Source organism: Pelecanus crispus, chromosome 10 (assembly GCF_030463565.1).
Source record: "Pelecanus crispus isolate bPelCri1 chromosome 10, bPelCri1.pri, whole genome shotgun sequence".
Taxonomy (NCBI): Eukaryota; Metazoa; Chordata; class Aves; order Pelecaniformes; family Pelecanidae; genus Pelecanus; species Pelecanus crispus.
In genome coordinates this window covers 8,424,475-8,448,802 of record NC_134652.1, presented here as the reverse complement: position 1 = coordinate 8,448,802, position 24,328 = coordinate 8,424,475, and the positions used below count along the sequence as shown (strand labels likewise).

At 37.3% G+C, this 24,328-nt stretch overlaps 1 protein-coding gene across 2 annotated transcripts in view; it reads right to left on the bottom strand.

The window, feature by feature from the left end:
• The window catches only part of PDZD8 (PDZ domain containing 8), a 65,230-nt gene that overhangs the window by 27,163 nt on the left and 13,739 nt on the right, over positions 1-24,328 (bottom strand). For both annotated transcript variants that reach the window (XM_075717678.1, XM_075717679.1), the window contains 2 exons: positions 16,552-16,674; positions 10,833-10,935 (listed from right to left, as the gene is read on the bottom strand). In XM_075717678.1, coding sequence (XP_075573793.1) covers positions 10,833-10,935; positions 16,552-16,674 — 226 coding nt within the window. The remainder of the gene's footprint in view (positions 1-10,832; positions 10,936-16,551; positions 16,675-24,328) is intronic.

The following is a 24,328-nucleotide window of genomic DNA, read 5'->3' as shown; positions in this document are numbered from 1 at the left end:
TTACATAGGATTGCACTCAGAATAAGGAATTCTTCCCACAAAGTTAAAGGCTTTCTTTGCAGTCACTCAGTTTTTATGCCTGTACTGTGACACTTGCACCACAAAATTTAAGACCACTAGATATCAACTGTTTGTGGTGTATGAAAATTAATTTCCTTCCCATTGAAGGACACCAAACACCTACATTAAAGAACCATGAGTTCATTAGTTAAATCATCAATAATAATAATTATCATACTAGATATTAATTATTAAGGATCCTTTAAAAAAAACTTAATTCAAAATTTCTTCCTGATATTTAGTCTGATGATGCTTTTTCTTTAAGCTAATGTAATATCTATATTTACACCAGCTAAATTAGGAATGAGAATCAGATTCAAGTACCTGACATTTTCTCTACTAATGAGAATGTTTATATACAAGCCATCTTGTGAAAAGCAAAACTAAGGAATCCAATGTCATTTGCTCCTTCACATACCCTATCACCGAAGACAAACCATGGCTCACACCAAACTACATTTGTGCAGAGGAGCTACCAGCTTCCCACACCACCTTAGCACCAGAAATCTGCCAATGTTTGCCTTGGAGATGCTATTTTCATATCTTTCCAGCTCTAGCTCTTTGTTTTCAGGAAAATCTTTATTCTTTGAGACTTACAACCCTCTTTCAAGTACAGCTGAATTTGCACCTAGTAATATTTTAGATTGGTTAACCAAAGTCAAACAGATAGACAGGCAGAGCAACTGTACAGATCAAGTGGAGCCAAGAGAAAATATATTATTTTCATCACCTTCTCATTAAATTGCAATGGACCAGTATACCTATTTAATTAACATATAGTTAATGTTCAAGAAGTGTTGAACACTATCTCTTCTAAAATCTCATCAGAACACAAGGGTTACTGATGAAATCCAGACAGAAGCACCTAGCGATGGCCCTATGCATCTGTAAGAAGCCTGAATCGCATAGAGAACCAGAAAGAGACTCAAACTCCTGATCATTTAAAAAAAAAAAAACCAAAACCACAATGCAAACAGCTGCACTCATGCAACAGAAGCGTAAATCACACTTCTAAGTGCGTAACATGTTGCAGGCCAAAGCAGAGTGTAAAAAGAATACAACCTTATGCAACATGCCCACAAGCAAGAGCAGCCCTTGCTGACCAGGAGCTCAGGATGGGTAGGAGCAGAGGCCCTACAGGCATCAGCAGATAAACAAAATACCTGCTTGTCCAAACTAGGACAGGCCACACTTTTCACAGTGCATTCCTCCTGGCTGCCCATGACATTCATGATTCTCTTCAGGATCCCTAAAGACTTGCAGAGTAACTGGATACCCTTCCCCACTGACATCCCGTGTGCATTCTGAGTGGGGAATTAGGGGAAAGAAAAGATGAAAACATGAATGCCACAAACTCCGATCAGCTGTCAGTGTCCATTAACTAAAAGCAAGCAGTTGTTTTGGATACTTTGATGCATCTATGGGCATTAGAAGTGAGCAACAACAATAGCCAAGCAAATTTCTGTTACAGAAATGACAGATGACCTCACAAAAGGACATTTTCAGTTACACAGCAACCTGTAATAACCAACCTGTTCAGGACCCCCTGTCATTTCATACATCCCTCTAAAGCCTATTCTTAGTGCCGAAGAACCTGCTCGCCTGGTGATAAACACGAGTTAGTAAGTACCAATCCATTTACCTCTCTGCTGTCTCCATCTACTCCCTGTATTACAGTTTGTGTCACCTAAAACATCTCCGTTTCAGATGACGGAGTTCAGCAGCCAAATGTATGCCATTATGTCTCGCTCTTACTCTTTCACTTTACCAAAATGAGTTGCTAAAGAGCTGATATTACTCCTAGTCTAGTTATGCCTTTTTCAGACTATGAAATGCAAAGTAGAGACTTTCCAGGAGGCCAACCTGTAACAGGGCTACTTTATTTCAAGAAAAGGTCTGTCAAATTTGTCCATCATTTTTAGTGATTTAACAAGAGTTAAAGACTGTCAAGTCTCCAAACTCAATCCGCCAATTTAGGTTAAGAAAAAAAGAAAAAAATGAACAAAATCCAAAACTACAAAACAAACCACAACACAACAACAAATGAACAATACAACCAATTTGGGCAAAATCCTACTAAAATAAGTTAACTCCTTCTGGACATTCATTTGCACACAAACTCTCCCTGCTCCTCCTCTAGTACAGCCCATAGCAGCAGTAAACAGTGTAGAGTACAAGGGTAGATAAAACTGAGTAGCAGCATTTGACATACTGCAGGAGAGCATGGGAAGGTGTCAAACAACCCATAAAACGTAAACCCAAAATTAAATGCAAAAATCTAACTGCAGGCTCTTGATAAACTTCTAGTGAAGAGCTACTCAGTAGCTTTAATGGCTCAAACTTTGAAAACTATGAACAAAGCAACTAAATAAAGTTGCATTCAGAAGAGGAGTCTTCTCAGTAGTTACTACTGCACTTCTAAGTGCAGTAAATTAAAAGTAATTTAAGTAAAAAAAAAAGTAAAATTTAAAAAGTAACAGGTAAATTATTTATACTTGGAACCAAGGGTGATAACGTTACTGAAGGCAGTAATGGGTCCGAAGTGAAACATCAGCTGTTCTGCAGTAACTGCAAGCGCTTGCCTATCCTTTGACAATCTGCAGAAACTACAATGTAATTTTCTCTTCCTTAATTGCAAGATGAACTTCCAGATGATAAACTACTTGTGGGAGTTACTCAGACAAGTTACCACTGAGCAACTTGCAGTCAGAAACAAACACCCCTACAATGTCATCGTGTCAAACCCCTACATGTCTCACACAGATTTTAGAAGTTACCTGGTTTTAGGGGAGCATATGAACACCAAGTACCAGTACCTCACTATTTCTTAGCAAGTATTTTTACCCACAGCCACTGGCCCCTTTTCCGAGACTCTTTCTATCCCTGCCCCGGGCTTCCTCATTGTGTTGTTACAACCCGGAAAACACATTTTTGTTCAGTAGTTAAATATTTGAACAGAGGCTCCCTTCTTATTCATTATTTTTGGAGACATAACCATTCACCAATGGAAGGCCACAGTTTTCAACATGCCCAGTTTACTTTGTCAGGTCCCGATGTGGTAGGGAAACATTACAACATCACTAAAATCCATACAAATGTGTAAATTAGTTTCAATCCAATTATTACCTCCTTAATAGGAACAGATCGCAAACTCTCAATCTGAAAAGAAAAAAGCCTAGTACGTTAAGAAGAGGTTAACTTTTATAAAGGCGCTCTGAGAAAATACATTTAAAAAGTAAACTAGAAGACCGAAGAGAAAAAAACAACTACAAAACAATGAGAATGACAACAGCTTATTTTTCCAAAGGTGGTTGCAAGTATCTGTATTTAAGTAAGTCCCTGCCCTTCCACTCCAGCCACAGGCAGCAGTCACCAACCTGAGCTGCTGCCTCATCTGGCCATACAACTTTGCAATAGGACATAACAAAATAGTTTAGAAATATTCCAGAAATATAACGAATTACCCAGAAACTACTTTGTTTACTCTGGTCAATAGAACACTGTTATCTCTCTTACAATAGGCCATACTGTTTATGCAAACAAAGTTAGCTTTCATGCATCAACCATCTATTTATTTAGCAAGATCAGCTATCACTGTAAATCAGTTTCTTTGCAAATGAGAAACACAGCTGCTGTAAAACCTACTTAAAACTCTTTCCTGCATCCAATATTTGGACATGTAGCAGAACAGATGACAAGAATAATAAAAAAAAAGCACCACATCTAGTGACACACTAAAACAGTGTGCCTGTCTTGGCTTTTACAAGCGTTTTTAAGGAAAAGATATCATTTAGTGTTTACTTAATAGTTTTATATTTTAAATACAAAGCTGTACATTAAAAAGCATGACAAGAAAAGCTTAAAACAGCTATTCAAACTGGGTACTATCAGGAGGATATGGAAGACAGGCAACTAAAAGGTAATTCCAAGAATCTGTACTACAGGTTGGTTATTACATGCGTAACCTTCAAGGAACAAAAAAACCAACCCACAGCAAAAATGTATGTTGTTTATCAGCTCTGTAAAAAGCATTAAAAGAACAGAACTAATCCCTGCTCAAGCTTGGAGTTTTATATAATTTTTGTCCTGGAACAGTCACACAGAGAGGTCTTACAAAGGTGAATTCACCCAACACAGCTGTCTAAAAGGCTTGCGCCTCTTTCATTACTCTTTCTGATGAATCAGGAGGTGGTCAGTAATACGCTTTCAGAGAGTACAACATCCTGCAAAATATCAGCTTGGAAGACCCCAACTGAATAGACAGTATCACCAATGGCAGCTGCAATACAACTCCGTTACAAAAGCTAATGGAGATTTAGACTGGAATTAAGTGGCTTCAAAACAGACTTATTTCACTATACAAGACAAGTACTTGGCTGCAGAAGAACTTCTCTTCCCAAATTTGAGTACCATAATGAGTTCTGTTGGCAGCTCTTAAAGTAAGAGTTCGGCATGGGGAAGCACAAGTACACACACAGAGTATTAAGCCCTGCTCACCACAGATTCTCCTTACTCAGGTTCTTTCATTTGTTAATCTTTTCATCTGGTATTCTAAATTTGAAACTCAGCAAGTCCGATTCATTGCAAGCAGTCAATCTCTGCAGCACTCCAGGGGAGGCTCTGAGGGATCACGACTTCAAGCATGGACATAAGGAGAAAGAAGGTGCATGCAAGGGAAGTTGCAGACTTGGATGCACATAATGCATTTAATATCATCTGCTGCAAATGCAGTAAAGTGTGGTGAGCGCTGCTTTCTACCTGTCCCAGGTGAGGGTAGGCATGCCCAAGGATGCAGTACATGATAGCTTCCGAATGGTTTACAAGCAGACAAGAAGTATCGGGTCAGGCTGTGGCTAGAGTGACAACATCTGGTTTTAAACAACTACCTGAATATACATGCACTAAAAAAAAGCAAGCTGTTAGCGGTGTTTTTTTGTGGTTTGGGGGTTTTTTTTGTTTGCTTGTTTGTTTTTTTAATGTTCCTATTCAGTAGTCTCTGAGCAGTTAAAGAACTACAGTGCATTTTCACAGAAGGTCTCATTAAATAAAAGCTTTCTGAAGCCCCAAGTCAAAAAGCTTAAATGTTTAAGATGAGACAGAAAAAATCCTGATGGCCTTCAAGTTTATTTGAAAGACGGATTACAGAATATTATGTAAGGCACAAATCTCAGAACTATTCCCCATTGTATTTACAAATATTATCAAATTTTACACGATCATGAATTTTCATAAAAAGTGACATTTTCAAAAAGCTTCTCTTGCTTTAATCCTCCTCCTTTCTTTTGATAGGATTAAACACTGAAATGGCAGGCTGTTGAATAAGCACACTGAAATGCCAACTGTGAGGCATTTAACTCCATGTATTTACAAATTAACATTTCACAGTTAGTTCAAATTTTGACATTATAGTTTAGTATCTTCAGGCAACTCATTTCAGAAGGTGCTGGATTTGATTTACATTATTTCTCATTTTACATTCATATGTTACAGTATTAGAACACTTTTAAGTTTCCCTTAATCCCTGATAAAGGAAATTTAGTTTTATGAAAGGCTGAGAAATACTGCTTTGTTTTTATAAACAGGTACCAACCAGCCTGCCTACACCAATTTCAAAGTTACCATTAAATTTACCTACAAAAGGCCATATCCGTCAAGATAACCTCACCAAAAGAAGCGGAGACTGTGGCCTATATATGTGTATGCATACGCATGCACAAATTCAGAGTGCAATACTGAAGATGGTGTCATACTCCAGTGCTGACCACAGTGTTCAGAATGAACTGGAGAAAGCATCAAGCAGAATTCCTAAGATAAGCAGCCCACCACTTTTTTAATTCTTTAGTTCTTTCTATCATTAGGTTACTTCAGAGGATATTTGTGTGCTCCTGAGACAACTGCTGCGAAAGTCCTATGGGCTATTAGATGTGGCGTTTTAGGTGGAAATTTTTACTTTGCAGAATATGAAATGCAGTTTCGGTATTACTAAAGTTAGTATTTACAGAAAGAGTTGCCAAAAAAAACCCCAAACCAAACCAAAAAAACCACCCAACAGCAACAAAAACACCACCACTTACTGCCTTTAGGAATACAAAACTGTGGCTACTCTTACAGCACCACCTCAGACAATGTATTAGTAGAAACCAGAATTTAAAGGTGTTTTCTTAGAGTATCTAGCCTGATTATTTCAGGATCAATAACAATTCTCTTGTGCTCCTTAGACTTAGAGGAAAACTTGGAATGGATACATTTTGGTTTGCTGTTGAGCCCCTCTCCCCTGTTACTTTACATTCCTACAACCAATAAAAAACACAAACTATTTACAGCTTGTACAGCATGTATAAGAGCATCAGAAGACAACCATCTATTTGCAACAGTTTCTAAAAGTTGTAGAAAACTAATTTATCTGTCAAAAAGAATCAGGAAAGAAAGGCAACATGACTACCAAGATATGTAGAGTAGTTCATATGAACCAAGATTCTCATTCCCATACAGCTATACCCTCGATTCATTCTTCTCTACACTGCTGGAACCAGAGGAAAGCGCCAGCACTCACCACACTCAGGACAGCTGAGCATCCACAGAGCAGTCAAGGCATTGCATAGGCAACATAAGGGATACTTACAGCTGCAAGTCTACCACAGGTCTCTGTTACTAATACTTCAAGGTCATTTCTATGTCTATTCTTCTGCCACTTTTAAGGAAAGGAGACTAGATTTTCCTTTTATTCATAAAGCATCTTCAGTTTCTGCTGAAAAATTATGTTATTCTTTTACAACACTATACATGAAGTGCTGGCACAGGTAAAGTCAGTAGCAAGATTCTCACCAAGTGTAACAAAGCCAGGCACCCAACCTAAACAAATGTGCTCCAAGGAAAAACAGAACAATTCTTTTTGTTTGTAGAAATCAATCTGGTATGGCTAACTGGCAGTTCAGTGGACATAGCCATTCACATTTATGAAACAGCCTCCATTTAATATCTACAAACATATATCTAATTATTTAGACATTTCTAATTAGTTAGCCATAGAACACCTGTCTAGTAATCCAATGTTGCTAATGCTGTCTAATTACTACATCCTATCCATACGTAATTAAGTTTTACAGAGCAATGCAGTGATTAATGTTAATTAGTAGTACATGCTGCTGGAATTAAGATATTTAAGAATGTTTACGTGTGTCACATGGGAACGTGCCAAATCATCTCTCTGAAGTCTTATTGGTGTTTCAGATTGATTTGATAAACAGCTTCAAAGCCTGAGACACCTCTGTATTACAACAGACACTTCAATAACGCTCCAGATATGTTCAATAACACTGCATCTTTTTTTCCAAAACCAATTTTGACGCCTACTAATATTCCATAAATAATGGGATCAAATTAAAGTCTCACCAAGATTCATTGTGAAGTATTAAACCTGTCTAATCTTTTATCACTACTACTAACATAATAAGAAGAATGAAAATGCCAGGAAGTATAGAAAGTTATGAGAGTTTTCCTCGGCAGTGTTGTAGAACAGCCTGAATCAGAGGATGTATTCTCATGCTATGTGAGGCTCTTATACATTAGACGCTTTTAAACCAGAACAAAGTTATTTACTTTAACTTAGTCTATCATTTCTCCTCCATAGTTTCTGAAGTTGTTATTCGTTCTAACAACTTAATCTCAAATAACTACTGCATGTGTGGGTATTAAAAGAAGGATTTCATACTAGAAAGATATTAAGTATTGTGATCAGCTGCCTTGTGGTTAACACTGCATTAGAGCTAAAAATCATGATTAATGATAGATAAACTTTTTGTTTGGAAAATATCACACTGTCTTTTCTTTATAGCTTTCTATTTAACTTCACACAGTTAACATTTCTCAGAAAAATAAACTCTAATGTTAAGCGTGTTAGCAACACTTCTTATTTTGTTGAGGGTCTTTGGCAATACTCTTGCCACCCAGCAAGACCTCCTAATATTTTGTAACTTAACTTGCATATTTAACCCGATTTCTTAAGAAAGAGACTTTCATATTTCACTACATCTGTCAAATATAAGTTGAGAAGAAAATGAGTGACTTGCAGAACTACTTTTTGCAGTTTCCATATTCTACCATATCAATATCTTCTAAAGCAGAATCTTAAAATTAGGCCGCCTATCTAGTGGCCTAAAGTTCAAGGTGGTTGAGCTCAGTGAATTATTCATACTGACAGCAGAGCTAGAGATGCAGCAATTCAGATCAAGGAGTCTCTGCTCTCTGGCAGGCAGTGTTTGAATGATGCTTAATGAAGGACTGCAACATAGATGCACAAAAAATCCTTCTGTACATTGCAGGCCAGATTTCCAAAAGCTTAAGACATTTTAAAAACCTGCCATTTCATTTTAGATGCTGAAACAGAAGATGAGTTCTTGAGTCTCACCCTGAGTACTTTTCTGTAGTTTTAAAAAGGAGCTATTCCACCACCCTCCATCAGTTTAGTCCTACTGCCACCTGCTGTCACAAACACACTGGTGCCACGCTGTGTGCGGAGTGTTTTTTTCTTTCCTCTTCTGTTGGTAGAGTGTAAAAGAATATATTCCAGTGTTGCTACTGAAAATTATCTAAAAATAAGCACAAATTAATTTGTCTAGAGAAGCGTAATGGTAAATCAGCATACTGCTACCTTCACTGCTAGAGCATCAACCCTGCAGATGCGTACATGGTTTCATGAACAGCCTATCTCAACAAAAGGGTCATTCACGTGAGTAAGTATTAGCAGGATTGGGTCCAGATCCCAAAATTGTTTGGGGTTTGGGGGGTTTTTTTTGTTTGTTTTTAACCCTGGCAGTATTGCTTGTTTCTTGACAATTTTGAAATATTTATTATTATTAGGAAAGGATTAAAACTATGAACTGGCCAGACTACTACAGCTGAATTGCTCCTACCTTATCCTTACGTGATCATGCAAAGAGGCTTAAACCTTTAGATTAAAACAAACTAGGAAAAGTTAAACAAAATTAAGAACTGCTGCATAAAACAGATTAAACAAAAAGGTATGAAAATAAATTACTCAAGTCTACCTCCTGCCTAGTGCTTCAATGAAGTCTAGCAACCTCTAGAGTTAAGTGAACTCAGTAATCCCTCTTGGGACCACTGAAATGCTTTATGCCATCACCTCCGGTGGTGCCGTGCTTCAGTGGCTTAAACTAGCTGAAGCTGCTGCCATCCCACCCTTCTCTCTCCTTTCTGCCAGCACTGGAGCTTTCATGCAGCAAGCCAGCCCAGGGAGATGACATGGCTAACTCGCAACCACATAAATACCACTGACCGTGTTAGGAGCAGGTAGAGACAGGGCCAAGACAGAGACAACTCCGGAGAATGCAGTCCTGAGCTGCCATCGGTTTTTACGATGTCTGACCGCTGAACCACACCCTGGGAAAGTTCTCTGAAGTTCTCTGTCTGCACTCCAGCTGCAGGCTCCCCGCTTGTCATTTCCCTGCTGCACTCAGAAAGCTAATTACCACCCAGTGTTATGGGTTCTTAAGAGAGCATAGGTGAACCTCTACCCTCCCTTCGAATTTTTCATTTGACTAAGAATACAGCAACTAAGTCCGAAACCAGGACAAGAAGCTTTCTGTCTGTTGCTCAGCCATACACCCTTTTTGGCAAAACATAGTATACAGTAAGCTGAAAACAAGTATCATAGCGTTTGTCACAAGGAGTTTTAAATCAATGCAAAGCGGAATTTAATTGCAGAAACTGAATGAGATGCTGAAATTCTGGATTCTGGCTGCTCCAGTGGAAGAACGATGCTCGTCTCCAAACACAACTCCAGTCAGATGTAACAAAGGCACAGGGCTTAAGCTAGTTACACTCAGGCAGCAGAGGGTAAAATGCTGGACATTGATTTTTGTTCCAGTGATTTCTTTGCATAAAACCAATTGTTAAAATAAAGTCTTTTTAAAGCTTCTAGTTTGTTTTTCGGTTTTTTTTAATAGGCACATTACTTATTGCTCAGCATAAACCAAAATCAATCTGATGACTACCACAGTATCTCTCTAATGTGAAATTGAAAGGCTTTTTCATACATTGCACCTCTTTTTTGAAGAAAAAAAAATGTAGCGCTCATCCTCCCACACACAAAAAACAGAAAGGCCATTTGTAGGCTGTATGCTGCTAAACTCATGTTATCAAGTATGATATTCCGTAAAAGACTAACTTAGAATACCACCAATACTTCTACTTTCTGTATTTACATACACTTGTAGAAGTATTTTTCTTTAGCAGACAGGGTAGGATTCATATGCTCTAAAAAAAAAGTTAGAGATCTATGGCAATTGCCTACATTTTCACAAAATGGGGAGGAAAAGCAGGCAGTCACATGAGCTACCCTCTGATCACAAGGGTCTTCAAACACTCACATGAGAAGGGAGTACACTACTGGCCACTGAAAGACAGGTGAATCTTAATCACCATTCTCTAAACATTGCCCCACCCAAATATAACAGGACTATAAAAATGCATATTCTACACTATTTGTTTTAATGCAGATGGACAGTTGACAATATATGCAAACCGGGCACATTTTCAAGCACAGTTGTGATAACTGAACATGTTGTAATCCATACATGTCCATTTGACAGTGAAATACTTTGGATTAAAAAGTAAATAACTGCTGTGTTATGTTTTGGGGTTTTTTCTTCTGCTGTATCACCCATTCGACTGTCCAAAGATACACTCTTTCTAGACAATGTATTATGAGCATGAGACATACTGCAATATGCAAAGATTGTAGCCTTTTTTACCGTTTTGATAGAACTTCTTGACTTTTCTTCCCAAACATTACTGCTCAGCTCCATTGTGCAATGAACATTTGTTTCTCTTTCATAGGATCCAAACATAAGTAACCTGAAATAGAAAAGTCTAGAGTAAGAACTGCAATACTATTACATACATCCTAAATATCATATTAAACTCACCATTCTTCATTTCTACACTCTATTATTATTTTTATCAATGTGTACACACAGAGAAGTCCATACAGAAAAGATTCCACAGGCACAGCCTTACACCAAAGGAAAGGCACTGCCACCCTCTAGTGGAAAAACTCCATAAATATCAAATAAAACTTAAAATTTTTAGCTAGGTGGTTTTTATTTGGTTTGGGTTTTTTTGGTATTGTCTTTCCCTTTTTCTTTTCTTTTTTTAAATAAAGTGTTCAGTTGGCAGACTAGTATTTTTCCATAAAAGAACAACTTTTTTGGTTTTTCAAAAAGCAACAATAGCCACAAGAGTCTTCATTCTAGTCCTGAATTTCACAATACGCTGCAGCTCTTCTTGGTTCAAGAGAGTGTTACTGTAGATTAAAGTTACAGTTTACTACTGCTTATGTTTCTATTTCACTAAACTCTCCTATCTGTAATTTTTTGTAATATTCGTAAGAAACAAAAGAGTGGTTCTTCATGCATGATACCCTATTCCAGAAGGCTATAAAGCTTTTCAGGTAGATATCCGCACTATTAAAAAAACCCCAATAATCTATATATTGCTGTTTCTATAGAACAGCAATAAAGTTGTACACAGCGCATCTCACAGTAGCTGGAAGCAGATAAATATTTTGGAATAAAAACTTCAAACAAATCTTACCTTTTTTAAAGAGCTATTAGATTTTCATCCCCCCCCCCCCCCCCAATTTCTATATACATTTGACAAAGACAGTTTCTAAGCTTTCAAAGTATCTTATTTGTGATTGTGATGTGTTACACAACTCTTTAGATGACATAGGCAAAAGCTGTCAGAAAAACACGTCAATTTTCTATCTTTTGTTAAATAATGTTTCTAGGTTAAATATTTATGATCAAAAAGTGCCTAGCCTTTGAGATATGGAGATAGGTAGTAAACATACTTTGAAAATTAAGTAAAGGTATTGAAAACAACTTTGACCAACAATTAAATTTGATAAAATTAAGCCAATCCCAAGGGAAAACACCTCTCTGGCTGTGACAGCTCTCTAGCTTGCTGCAGCAAGGAGAGGTAAACAAGCATTTCTTTTCTATGCCTGCCTATGAAAAATTTGTTTAACTGGTTTTTAGCAGAGTATATGAATGCGTGGGGGAGTTGATAGGGAAAGATCACATTTGCTTTACAACGTGTCAGTTGGTTTTGGTTCAGAGGTAGTGGCTATATCCTGTAACCCCATCTTCAGATGGAAATTTTGCATGTTCTAGTGAAACGCTGCAAACAGCCGCCATCAACCTCACTTCCAACTTGACCTTCAGCACTCGTTTGTCTAGACACTATTGATTTGATTACTCTAAGCAGAAATCTAGCCTCAGAACCAACTGATTAGGTACTTTGTCTGGACAAGACTAAGCTTGTTCAAGGTTACTTGAACTGATGAACTCAGGCCTTCCTCGCTTATTTTTAAACCATCCGCAGCAACCCTCTGTGGCTTTTCTGTTCTGCTTTTAGTAGTTGCTTTTGAGTAACACAGGTTTTCCTCAGTGTCTCATTGGTGTCAGTTCATTAAAGCTTTTCCACAGCTGATCAGTTGCATACGTTTCATCTTCTGGTCACCTAGACACACACTCAGGGAATTTTCTAGGAGTATTTATTGCCCCTCTAAAATATCAGCACAATAGCTATTTAGCTGTCTTGTACTGGTGGCAGCTAAGACAGAAGAACAAGAAGAGGAGGTGGCTCAAAACAGGAATAAAACATAACTTTCAGCCAGAACTGTAACATAAAAGTCACAAGGAAAACAATGAGCCATAATGAGATTTCACCTTACATTAGGTTGCCAACTTCCAACCTGAAGAAATGTATCACAAGATAGCAAAACTACACATTTAAATTTTAAAGAGCTCTTCGTCCTACAGTTTGGGATTAAATTTCCAATTTCAGAAAGGCAAACGGGAAATTTTAACTGCTACCACACTAAGGAAATTTTTGTCTGAGTAATACCTCCATCTGTGTGCAAACAGGGGTACTATATTCTATAACACAGCTGCAGATAAAGACTGACATTAAGATCGTGTCACAATATGCCCAAAACAACTGGATATTAAGTAGGTATCTATTATCCTACAGAATGAAAGTTTGTAAATCAATATTTCAGGATGTCTTTCATACATCCTTTCACAAAGTTTATAACCCCAACTATAATTAAATCAATAAAGAAATGTGATTAAATTACTGCCCAAGTAATCAAAGTATGCATACAGAAAGTGAATTTCTATTCCTTCCCCGGTTGTAAATTGGATAGTTCCCTGCAGCAAGCGAGCATGAGGTAGAAGAGAATGATTCAACAGAGTAGCTATGGATATGAAGATGGTTGGTTGTAGCTGTCCTGCCTTCCAGCCTGAGAGCTATGAGGACTCCAAGACGTGAAGTGTTTGTCCTCTGATACCGAGCAACAAAAGCACATAGAGGCTGTGGTCACCTCAACTCTTGAGCTGAGCCAAGCCAAGAACTTCAGCAAGTCTTTACAGTCTTCCAGAAAGAAGGATGAATAACAAGGCTATCAAGTTTCCTGCTTTTTTAGGATGATGTTAAAGTGCTGATCTGCAAGTCTACCAAGAATCTGGTATGTGCTGGAAAAGTAGACAACAACCTTTAGTAATATGTTATTTATTACCACATACGTAAAACCAAGTTGAATTTATTTCCTTTACAATACTTTCCTAATTTTTTAATTTCAACTTTGGCCTTTCTATTTGCAAGTATTTTAGGAGCTTAAATAAGCAGCGTATTACCCTAATTTTAAGAATGTCAAAAGCAGATTAAATTGTCACATACTTAAAGGCGCCACTGCCACACACTGAAGTCCACTTGAAGACAAAAGGAAAAGAACCCATAAAGCTCCAAATTTGACAAGTCAGTCTCAGGTACACTCTGTGGTATTTTACTCAGTAACTACCTCAGGAAAATTTCCTTGTCCACAAAGGTTATGTATTGAAACAAATGCTAATTTAGAAAGCCCACTTGATGGCATAGTTCTGGAAGAGTATTCTTGCCTAATATAATCAGAGTTTACAGGCCTTAAGACTTTCGTCACAGTGTACCTTTAAAAAAATTAATACAGCAAGATTGAACAGCACATTGCTTTGTTTTTCCGTTTTCCTTAAAAATTTAAGGCAATGACCGCTAACAGCATTTTTGCAATGATTGAGTTCTGTGAGGGCATTGCACTCGTACACGAAAACTTACATTTTCAACAGGTCAGACAAAAATTTGCAAAACATATTCCTTACTATTTACGCCAAAGTTCCCATCCTTTCATTAATTTAATTTTTAAAATGAGCAAGATTTAATTTTTCTTTCAATAGCATGACAGCAAGGAAATTAATATGGTCAAGCCTGCAATTAGAAAAAAACAAGAGCAAAAAGCGCAGGTATTTGGTCACGTGAAGAATATAATGAAATTAAACTAGACATTTATAACGTACGAAAAGTTTGCTAAATGTTTTATCACTATAGTTTCACCACTGTATTTCAGACTTAAGCAGGAGAAGTAGCAGAACTCTGTTACCAGACTAGATGGAATACAAAGTCAGTGGTCAAGAATCCTACCCCAAATTCTGTACTGAAGTCAAAGAATAGGTACTGTACTGACAGAGAATATAAAAACCTTCTGGGACACTGAGCAAAACTGAAAAACACACAGAAATTAAAGTCATATTTCATTTCTGGAACAAGAATGATTGCCAAGAAAAATTTTTGGACACGAGTGAAAAAGCTCTGTATTTCAGCGTGCAGTGCTGCACTGCAAAAGAACTGTTGAGAATGGTCCCAGGCAACCTTCACACCACCTCACGTACAGTAGCGATGAAAAACGGAAATTGTCACTATTACTTCCATATATATTATATATTTCTTCTTTTACTACCAAAACCCTCTATGTGTCTTTCAGCTTCTACCTCATCAATATCTTCAGGTGCAAAATAAGCAAGAATATTTACTCCCAGAGGGACTCTATGGACAGCAGTTGCAGTTGTTCACTTCAGAAAAGGACGGGACACCTGGAAGATCTGAGGAATTACTATGGGACCAAGAGGCAGACAACTACATAGAGAGGGGTCTGTTCAAACATCATTTTCAAGTGTGTGTCTAGAAATTCCAAGCAGCACAAACCAGTCGGATTAAGTCAGACCTGAAGCTTAAAAGACCTGACAAGCCAGCAACTGCATCCTCTCCCAGCCATCTGATAAGCATCTGTGACAGCTGAAAATACTGAGAGGTCGGATGATGATGTCAAACTGAGCAATCTGGCTTCTAAAAGGTAACGGAAAGAAACACGACACTAGTGATATGTTGGTGATGTTACAGAGCGTTTCAGATTCAGGAAACACATAGGATTTTAAAAGTTACTTTCCAAACAAAAAAAAAACCACCACCTACTAACTGCACACAACTTGAGGTAGTTATTTTGGGTCCTCTGTTAATAAAAATAAACACACTACTGAACCAAAATTAGGAACTGTCTATAGAGAGGGATCACAAGTTCCCTTACAAAGTACGGGTAAAGAGGAAATGCTCCTCACAGCTAAGGAGTGCACAGAGTCATTTAGTATTCTTGGATCATTCACAGAAAATGTATCACAAAGCTAGGGAGACAGGTAAGCAGCAATTTTACTACAAAACATAATCACTGCTGTGGCCCACAAAATCCTTAGAAGCAGAATAATATTTTCTGGAAACCCACAGCACTGATAAACCACATTAGTACACCAAATACAGTTCTAACAGTTGCACAAGATGACAGAAAAAAGTGCAAAAAGGAGCTCATACGATAATACAAGCAATGAAAAGAACCAGGTTAAGAATTAAAAAAAAAAAAAAAAAAATCTTCCTGCAAACCAGAGTTTAGTTCACAAAGACCAGAACAGCATGACTAGATCAAAGCCTAAACACTACTAGGATAAGATCTAACATAAAAAAAACCTAAGAGGTCTGACAAAAAAGAAAACACCAAACCAAGAGCCCCCACACCTTTTCTCCAGCTTTAAAAAGAATTATTTTCTCTCCAATGAACAAAAGAAATACATTTTATTTATTGCAATTATTTTGTTCAAGACGAAGACAATAAATAATGCCTTATAGAAGTTACTCAGACTACTCTAAGTAAAGTCTGAGTGAAACAATTATTTCCCTTTGCTTACAACATAATACAATAGGATAATTACAACATTTACACTGTCCTGGAAAGAGATTCATAACTTGGTGTGCCAAACAAAAAAAAAAAACCCAAAACAACAAAAACCAGGAGGCACAGATTAGCTTGTACCCAGGCAAAATTCAAATGAAAGGCAAATGCATGGGCCCACACACAATGCAGAAGTGCCTCAAACTTACTGCAACTTTCATCTGTTCATTTTTACTTAAAAAAAGTATTTCTTGATTAGACCTCAAACACCAAAGCTGCTACTCCTTGAGTCAGAACAGGCCTATAGCTATAATTACTACAAACTTAAGAAACACATGTACTTGTTTAGTCAAGAGTGAGCAAAAGACCACAAAACATACCTTGTACATTCAATTAACGTGACTTTTAGTCGACCTTCTGTCAATAGAAAATCCTGTATACAGAGGTCTCGATCTTCATATTCGTCAGGTGGCAATACTTGAAATGGAAAAAATGGCTTGAACCTGAAAAATAGAGGGGATTTCTCTTAATTCAAATGACATAACACTAACACACAGAAATAAATAAAAGGTAACAGGATTACAATGAATCTTTAACACTCCTAAAGACAAATACTACCATTCCTACATATTCATTGGTCAAAAGGAAGAAGCAGAAGCTTTTTGGATGCAGAAGACTGGATAATATATAAACAAAGATTGCTTCACAGGAATAGATTATTTGAGTTACATTTACCAGTGCAGATAATTTTGAGAAAATAGGCAGCTGATCAAATGACCCAGCATGTTCATGATTGCAAATGAGATTTAACAAAAGAGTTCTTTTTCAGTAAGTATCTTACCAGGTCTTTATTTTAAGTTCATCTGCATAAAATATCACAGCATTGAAAGGCAAAAAGATACTAAGACCCTAAAGCTTAAATTTTTATGACACTGCTGTACTTAGAGGCCTGGTGCATCCTAGTAAACAGTACACTTTAGTTACACAGATTGATACTGCCCTCATTTTGTGAAAAACATTCAGTTGCTCTTTTCAGCCAGTCTTGAATTAAAATAAAGATAAAGGTATTCTAAGCATTTGCCCTTGAGCTTTGTTTCCTTCATCACAGCAAGTGATTCACAGGAAAAGTAGTTCATGTCCAAGCTACTAAGTGTTTTACACACGTTATCTCACCACATAATTCTCCCTCTTTGATTAGAATATGCCAAGTTACAAATACCGATTTCATTTTTTAAGTGACAGTGCTTCAGTGTCGGACACAGGCACGATCTGAGGGAAGGAAGGAGGGGGAGAGGCTGCACAGCTGCAGCCCCATCACACGGCAGACACACACGCGCAATCCGAACAGCAAGGGCCGCAACCCTGCCAACAGACAGATATCACGGAATCTGCGCTAGCATTTGTAGAAAGTATTTGAAAAAGCACTTGCAGGGTGTTCCTTCTTTCTGTTTTTATTTATTGCTCCCATTTCCTAGGACTGCCCCGTGCCTTGGTTTCCATCCCCTCTCACTGACACGGCCTCCCAGTGATTATTCCTGTTGAGAAGACTTACAAATAGCAGGACATGAGCACCACTGCCTGCAGGACGTATCTGCCATTTCATGAGAAAGAAGTCTTTCATAAGTACTGTTTGCTCAACCATCGGAGAGGCATCTGCTTGTCACATTCCGAGATCACAATATGTTCAGGAAACAGTCACATGGATCTGAACTGAAGAGTTTCAGAAATTCAGATAAATAATTAAGCGCCCTTTAACTGTCGGCACACTCTTCAGGAGGGAGCCTGGCGCTCCAATTCGAGAGACTGCGTTTCCGTACAATCATCAGCCTCGTACAGAGACATGAGAAAGACATTTCTTTTGTTCTCCCTGTGAATAAATACAACGCAACACTCCAGCTATTTTCCTGAAATCCAATTCAACTCCTAACTTTAATTTTCTTCCAAGTTTCCCCCTCATTAACTCCTTCAGGACAAAAACTGTTTTGAAACTGGTCAAGTCAAAATATTCAATTAAAAAAAAATGGAATAAAGTATTTAAGTCTGTGTACAAAAAATATGCAGCAATTAAATCACCCTGGCCATGGTTTAGGCTTATGAGTATACCACAACCAACCAACCCAAAATATTCTTTGTGTGTATACTATCTGGTTTGATACTTTACTCATAATCTTCCTTTATAGTTCTTGAATTAATAAAGGAATAGTAAGCACCACAAGAGTGGGGAAAATACCACCAAGACAACCCCACTATTTTCACTCTACAAACTCCTAAGACTTACAGCCAGTTCAGGGCCTGGCCACCTCCCCACGCAGACCCACCCCGAGCCCTCAGCACGCACCACCCCGCATTTCTCACTCTAAGCGCAAAAGCAAGGGCACCCTTTTTCTTTTAGGAAGGATTTTTACCCCCTCAAAATGCAGATTTAGCTCAGATTTTGTTAGGCAAAGAAGGAAGGGTTAGGCAACCACACTGGAAAATAACGCCAAGTTTTGAGTTAATAAATACTTGTAGGTTCCCCCCGCCCCAGCACAAATAACTTTTCAGTGAGTACCAGCAACTGCCTATATACCTTCTCCCAAAATCTATTAAAGAAAGTTTTCCACAGGAACCTCAAACTAATGACCACCACCAGGAGCCTCAGTGAGCTACTGAAACAAGATTTCTGGGAGGGGGGGGAACAGACAAAGAAAGAGGATCCAATAGGTTACCATCACCTCTCCAAATTTCTGCAAATGCCAGGTTTAAAAGTGTTGGTATTGCCAAGGTCTTTCCCTTATATACACACCATAAAACAGCCGGCAGGCTATTTAACAAAAACACAAACCTGGACAAATCTATTTCAATACCAAAAATAAGCAAGAACAAAACAAAAAAAAAAAGCAAAATAACAAACTAAACTATTCCAGTAGGGATGCAGACATACCTACCTACATATTCAAACAAAAAATGTCATCTCTCAAGTAACTTCAGAACAAAGTGTTAAGTACAGCACACACTGCAATCTTTTGCTGCAGCACTGAATGATGAAAGAATCCTCAGAACAAGCCATTTTTTTGGTAGATTAAGACACAATGTTTACTATAATTTTGATTTCTATTTTCAAAATAGACTTTTTAAAAATTAAGACAACAATGAATTAAAGAGGAAAAAATTCTAAAATACCAATGCAAGGCAGTTATATACAATAATATGCAAAACACTTAACAGCATATGCTGGACTTTGTGTAGCATTAGTTAAATTTTCTACAAATATGGGATTAAAAAGCAGTCTCAACACTTTTAATTTGCAACAAGCACTTAGTTCACATTCTTACCACTGAAACTATTTGCAAAATCCTCAGCAAAAACCCCTAACATACTACCTACTTCCATTGGCATTAGCAACGTACAAATAGCTGAATAACCCACACTAAATGCATTTTTTAATGTTTAAGTGCTGCTCTGAAGCCTTCAATTTTATAACATAGCGCTTATCTATTTAAGGTAACTTACTGCAAGTTTGTACATTTCCAAAATTAAACAGCGGACAAATTACTATTTCAAGTAGATTTCAGTTGTCTATTAGTTAAGAGAACTGTTACAGACTATTTAAGTACAAGATAACCCAAATTTATTTGGAAAGACTTTCCTGATGGGAACTGGTGAATGAATACAGACCCAGACAGCGACAGTCAGCATGGCAAGACTGTTCCCTGGTGTCGTAAAACCACACCTAGGCAACCTGCAATCCATGCCCATAACCAAGTCAGGCATCGCAGGCTCTCCCATTTTTTTCCCCGTGGTGGGGAAAGCCTATGAGCTACCCTACCTTTTAAAAACTTGATCGCCAGTAACGAAGGGCACTGAGGAGTGCCATCACTGCTGCTCCTCTGTTCGGTCAAGCAGGAGTGCAGCAGAACAACAACGGGTGCTCTCCCCTTTGCAGAGAAGCCAGATTCCCCACGTCTGGACTATCTCTCTGACTTTCCTGCTGGAGAACAGTCACAGCACTACACAAAATGAATTCTAAAATTTATTTCATAAAACATTTACAGTAGGGACAACAAAACACACTTTTAATATGAAAGCAAAGCTGTATTTCATTGTATTAAAGTACCAACAGTAGGCTTTTCACTAATAGTGCCAATAATACAATTCAGTGAACAAGACAAAAGATACGAACTCTGTTCCCAAGCCCTGCAGACTACGGTGCCTCTGGTGATTCAGTATGTCTGTCCAGATTTCCTATGTAAAGGTGAGGTAAGTTTCCTATCATCCGGAGTTTGTTATTATAATACAGAAGTTATTTTATTAAATACCTTGTGTAAATAACCCTGCTGTAATTTCTATAATAGCTTTAAGAGTGTATTTTGCTACCCTCTAATATTTAGTCCATCCTTGAAGAGCAAAAGTCCACCAATAAATGCCTTGGAGAAATTAATCACATTGACTAAGAAAGAGAAAAAGATCCTGTAGCCTACCAGTAAGCCTCTATTCAAAAAGTCTATAAAGCAACCTTGACAGCAAACTAAATGCCTCAGTTAATCTCAGCTGGTCTCTGCCCTCATCACAGCAGCCACCCCAGGATCTGGTCAGTTCTGGTAGGTTGCTCTTCTCAACTCAAGGCTCTCACTTTGCAAACTCTGAACAAGGAAAAGAAAAAGTGGTTGCTATTTGGCTGTCTAGATCTTTAAGCACTCATCCACTATTCTCAGCTCCCTTTCTTAACTTTAACTAGTAGCCAAAAAAGTTAGTTACACACAGTGGTGGACCTCCATCAGTGGAGAACAAGCCCATAAGAAATGGTCTGCAATCTGTCCATTCACTGCTGCAGCCCGAGAAAAACGTTTTAAGCCATGACAATGGTGTGGGGAAATCTCGGAGTTGCTCCTGACCGTACAACTGAGAAAACGTTACCAAAAGGTACTTATAAGAAATACAGTACCTTTCTAAACACTGCTGAGCTGTTACCTGGGTCTCCAAGGCAGATTTTCATTGCATCTATATTAAACCCCTTTCAAGTGGGGTCTAATGCTGCCATCTCCTTATTCAGCAAGGTCAAAAGGCAAAATTCACGTTCATGTCACAAATTCTTGACCTACAAAGTAGGATTACACCAACTCAATCCATATATCCAAAAGCCTCCTTTTCAATTCCAAACCTGTGAAATGATACTAAACAACTATCAGAGGTAAGGTAGATTTTATCGGGGAGAGATTTTACTGTCTTTAAACAATATTTGTTAAAGCCTTTGTAAACTCTTCATCTTCTCCAGAGGAACAAAATAGGCACATTGTAGCTACACTAGAAAAAAAGACCACCTTATGCCTCTGCCCCAAACCCCTGCTTGGATATGAATACTATTTTTAAAAAGTCTTTAGAAGTGCCTTATATTAGATGCTTATAGTGCCTTTTCAATTTGTTTTTAAATTACCAGTCTCCCTCCCCAAATTTATCATCTTATTTGTCCAGAAGTCTAAAATTCAAATAGCATGCTATTAAGAAAATGTTAGTTAAACCCAGCACTTTAACTTAATAATATGAAGAGGAATATGCATCAATCAAACTTCATGTGAAATTTTAGCATGTGAAAAAAACCTATAAAAATACTATTTAAAAGAAGCCGTTGAGTAGCAAAAGTATTTCTCAACAAATACCACAAGACACAACAGCAAAGAAAAAAAGTAATTTCACATGAGGAATTAGGTCAGATGATTATAATGAAAGATAATTAAGATAGAGTTACTCAATTAATATACAGGATTAAAGTTATACTTGAAGTAGCATAATACTGAGCTCTTCCACATACAAAGCACAGCAAAAATGCTTCCAGACCCTGCACGCAGTCAGTACGTCTCCTTCATATGAGAAACTTCTACACTTCATTCATGTCATATTTCAGAGTCACTTCAGTGGCTCATTTGCTCTTATCACCGCCTCACTCAAAGTTTAGATCAAAATTGCATCTGGGGAAAAAAAAAAAAAAAAAAAAAAAAAAAAGAAGTTTGTTCCCCCCATTTTGGGTGTTTTCAGCCCCTGAATAATGCTATTCTTCCTTCCAGTTGCCAGTTCTGTGGAGGAGAAATTCACCTACCTGGAACAAGACTGTAATTTAGTGGTTGACTTTTAGAAATGCCTGACCTATGTTCGCATTAATTTGTATTCACTATTCTGTGATGGTTGTTTGTCCTTAAGTCAGCTTTTAATAGAGAAGAGGACAGGAGTCTTTTATGCCTTAGTTTAGTTTAATTAACCTATTACCTAAATTAACTGCTCCCACCAGTACCTACTTAACAACAATAATTTTAGTTGCATGAGGAAATCTATTAAGAACTGGGAAAAAAATATCAATTTATCTGGCCAAAGATAACCAAGCACTTGTGTTTCTGTTCGTTGCATCTGTTGAGAACATCCAGAATCATAATAAAAAAAAAAAATTGTTAAGAGCTAAACATAGACAGGAACAAACTTCAAAAGCTCTCAGTACTCCATTTCCTAACTGGAGAATCAGAAAGACCTACAGCTTCATTTGTAAATACAGGAGGCGGCTAGGATTTTGTTAGAGCTTTAGTTAAGAAGTGAGAACTTTTCTAGAGTAAGTTCTAGGAAAAGTTTTAAATTATTCTCTGGTTTTATAAAGGAAGTTTGCTGTCTAAAACAGTGGTCTAAAAATTACTGGATAGCTGTTTAAGACCACATTAATCACTTCTATTATACAAATTCCAGCACTACTCTACTGCCATAAAATACGATTAAACATCATCAGCTTTATGAATTTTTTAATCGAGTTACATTAACTGAATATTTAAATCTTAATAAACAAGGGAAAAAGAGGCCTCAAATCTCAGAAGAGCCCACCAGCTAAAAATGCAAGTATCTTTAGCATAAGGCTACTTTGTATACATTCCAAGTCTTAATTTTGTTTACTACACTAAGTAAAAATCAGATCAAAATCTCAAGTCAGACTGTGTTTAGTAAAGCATCAATTAGCATCAATTTACTTTTGTAAATGCTACTGTATTTGAAGATTCTAGTATCTAAAATATTTTTGAAATACTAACTGCTGAATTTACTTTCCGTTTTGGGAGTACTCAAAAGGTTCGACTAACTACAGAGCAGAACTCCATCATTTTCAGATCGCCTTTTTTGTCTGATTCACAGCAACACAAGTCATGTGCCCGTGAAGTGTGTAAATTTCAAAAAGAGTGATTGACACCACATATTTTAAGTCATTAAAGAAATCCTGTATTCTTACATTTTGTGTAATTTAAGATGAAGTTTACTTCTACAAAAATTCTAAAATATTACAACCCACTCCTAAAAAGGCACAATCACATTAATAAGATTTTAAAAGTACTTATCAGCTTACATTTAAGCTTGTTAGGGTTAGGTATTATAAGCAAACAGCTTATATCATTCTTCACATTGAAGATAGAAAAATGAAACGCATCCTCATTTTGAAAAAGATTAGTACTACTTTTTTTTTTAAAAAAAAAAAAGTATTTTGAAAAGAAAAGTACCACCACTGCAGATCTTGCAAAAGCAATTCCCCAGCTTCCACTGGTTTCACAAGGAACAAAGCTGCAGAAGTGTGTCAGTATTCATATTCAGGGGACTTGAGTAATTCAAACTATACTCTTATTCAGTATAGAAATCTACTAATTTCAGCTTTACCCACACCCATGAAAAATTGGCTTACAAACAACCTGAAAAACATTGCAATAAGAGAGTAAGTTTATTTTCTAGGAAATTTTATGGAAAACTGCAAATCAATTCTAGCACTCCACCCACTGTGTTACAGTATATTCTGCCACAGGCATGTGGGAGGCTTATACACATAAGTTCTCAATATATGAACAGTCACTTTTTAAATCAAGACCTAAAAAAAAGGGCAAGGATTTCATTATTTGGGTTTTTTTTTTTTCTTCCTTCAAAGATGTTTCACACATTTCCAGATTCTTAAACTACAGTCTGCTTTCTTACGGAGATATCAGTACCTCTGAGGTATATCTCAAACCAGACACTCAAGAAAAACACTTTTAAAACTTTAAGACCCATCCTACAAGAACAAATAAAACAAATGTAAATAGTCAAGTAGCTCCTTTCAGAAAGAGAGCAGATTTTTTTTTTCTTGCTTATATGACAGAAATAATTGTAAATACGGCAAGGAGACTCTTA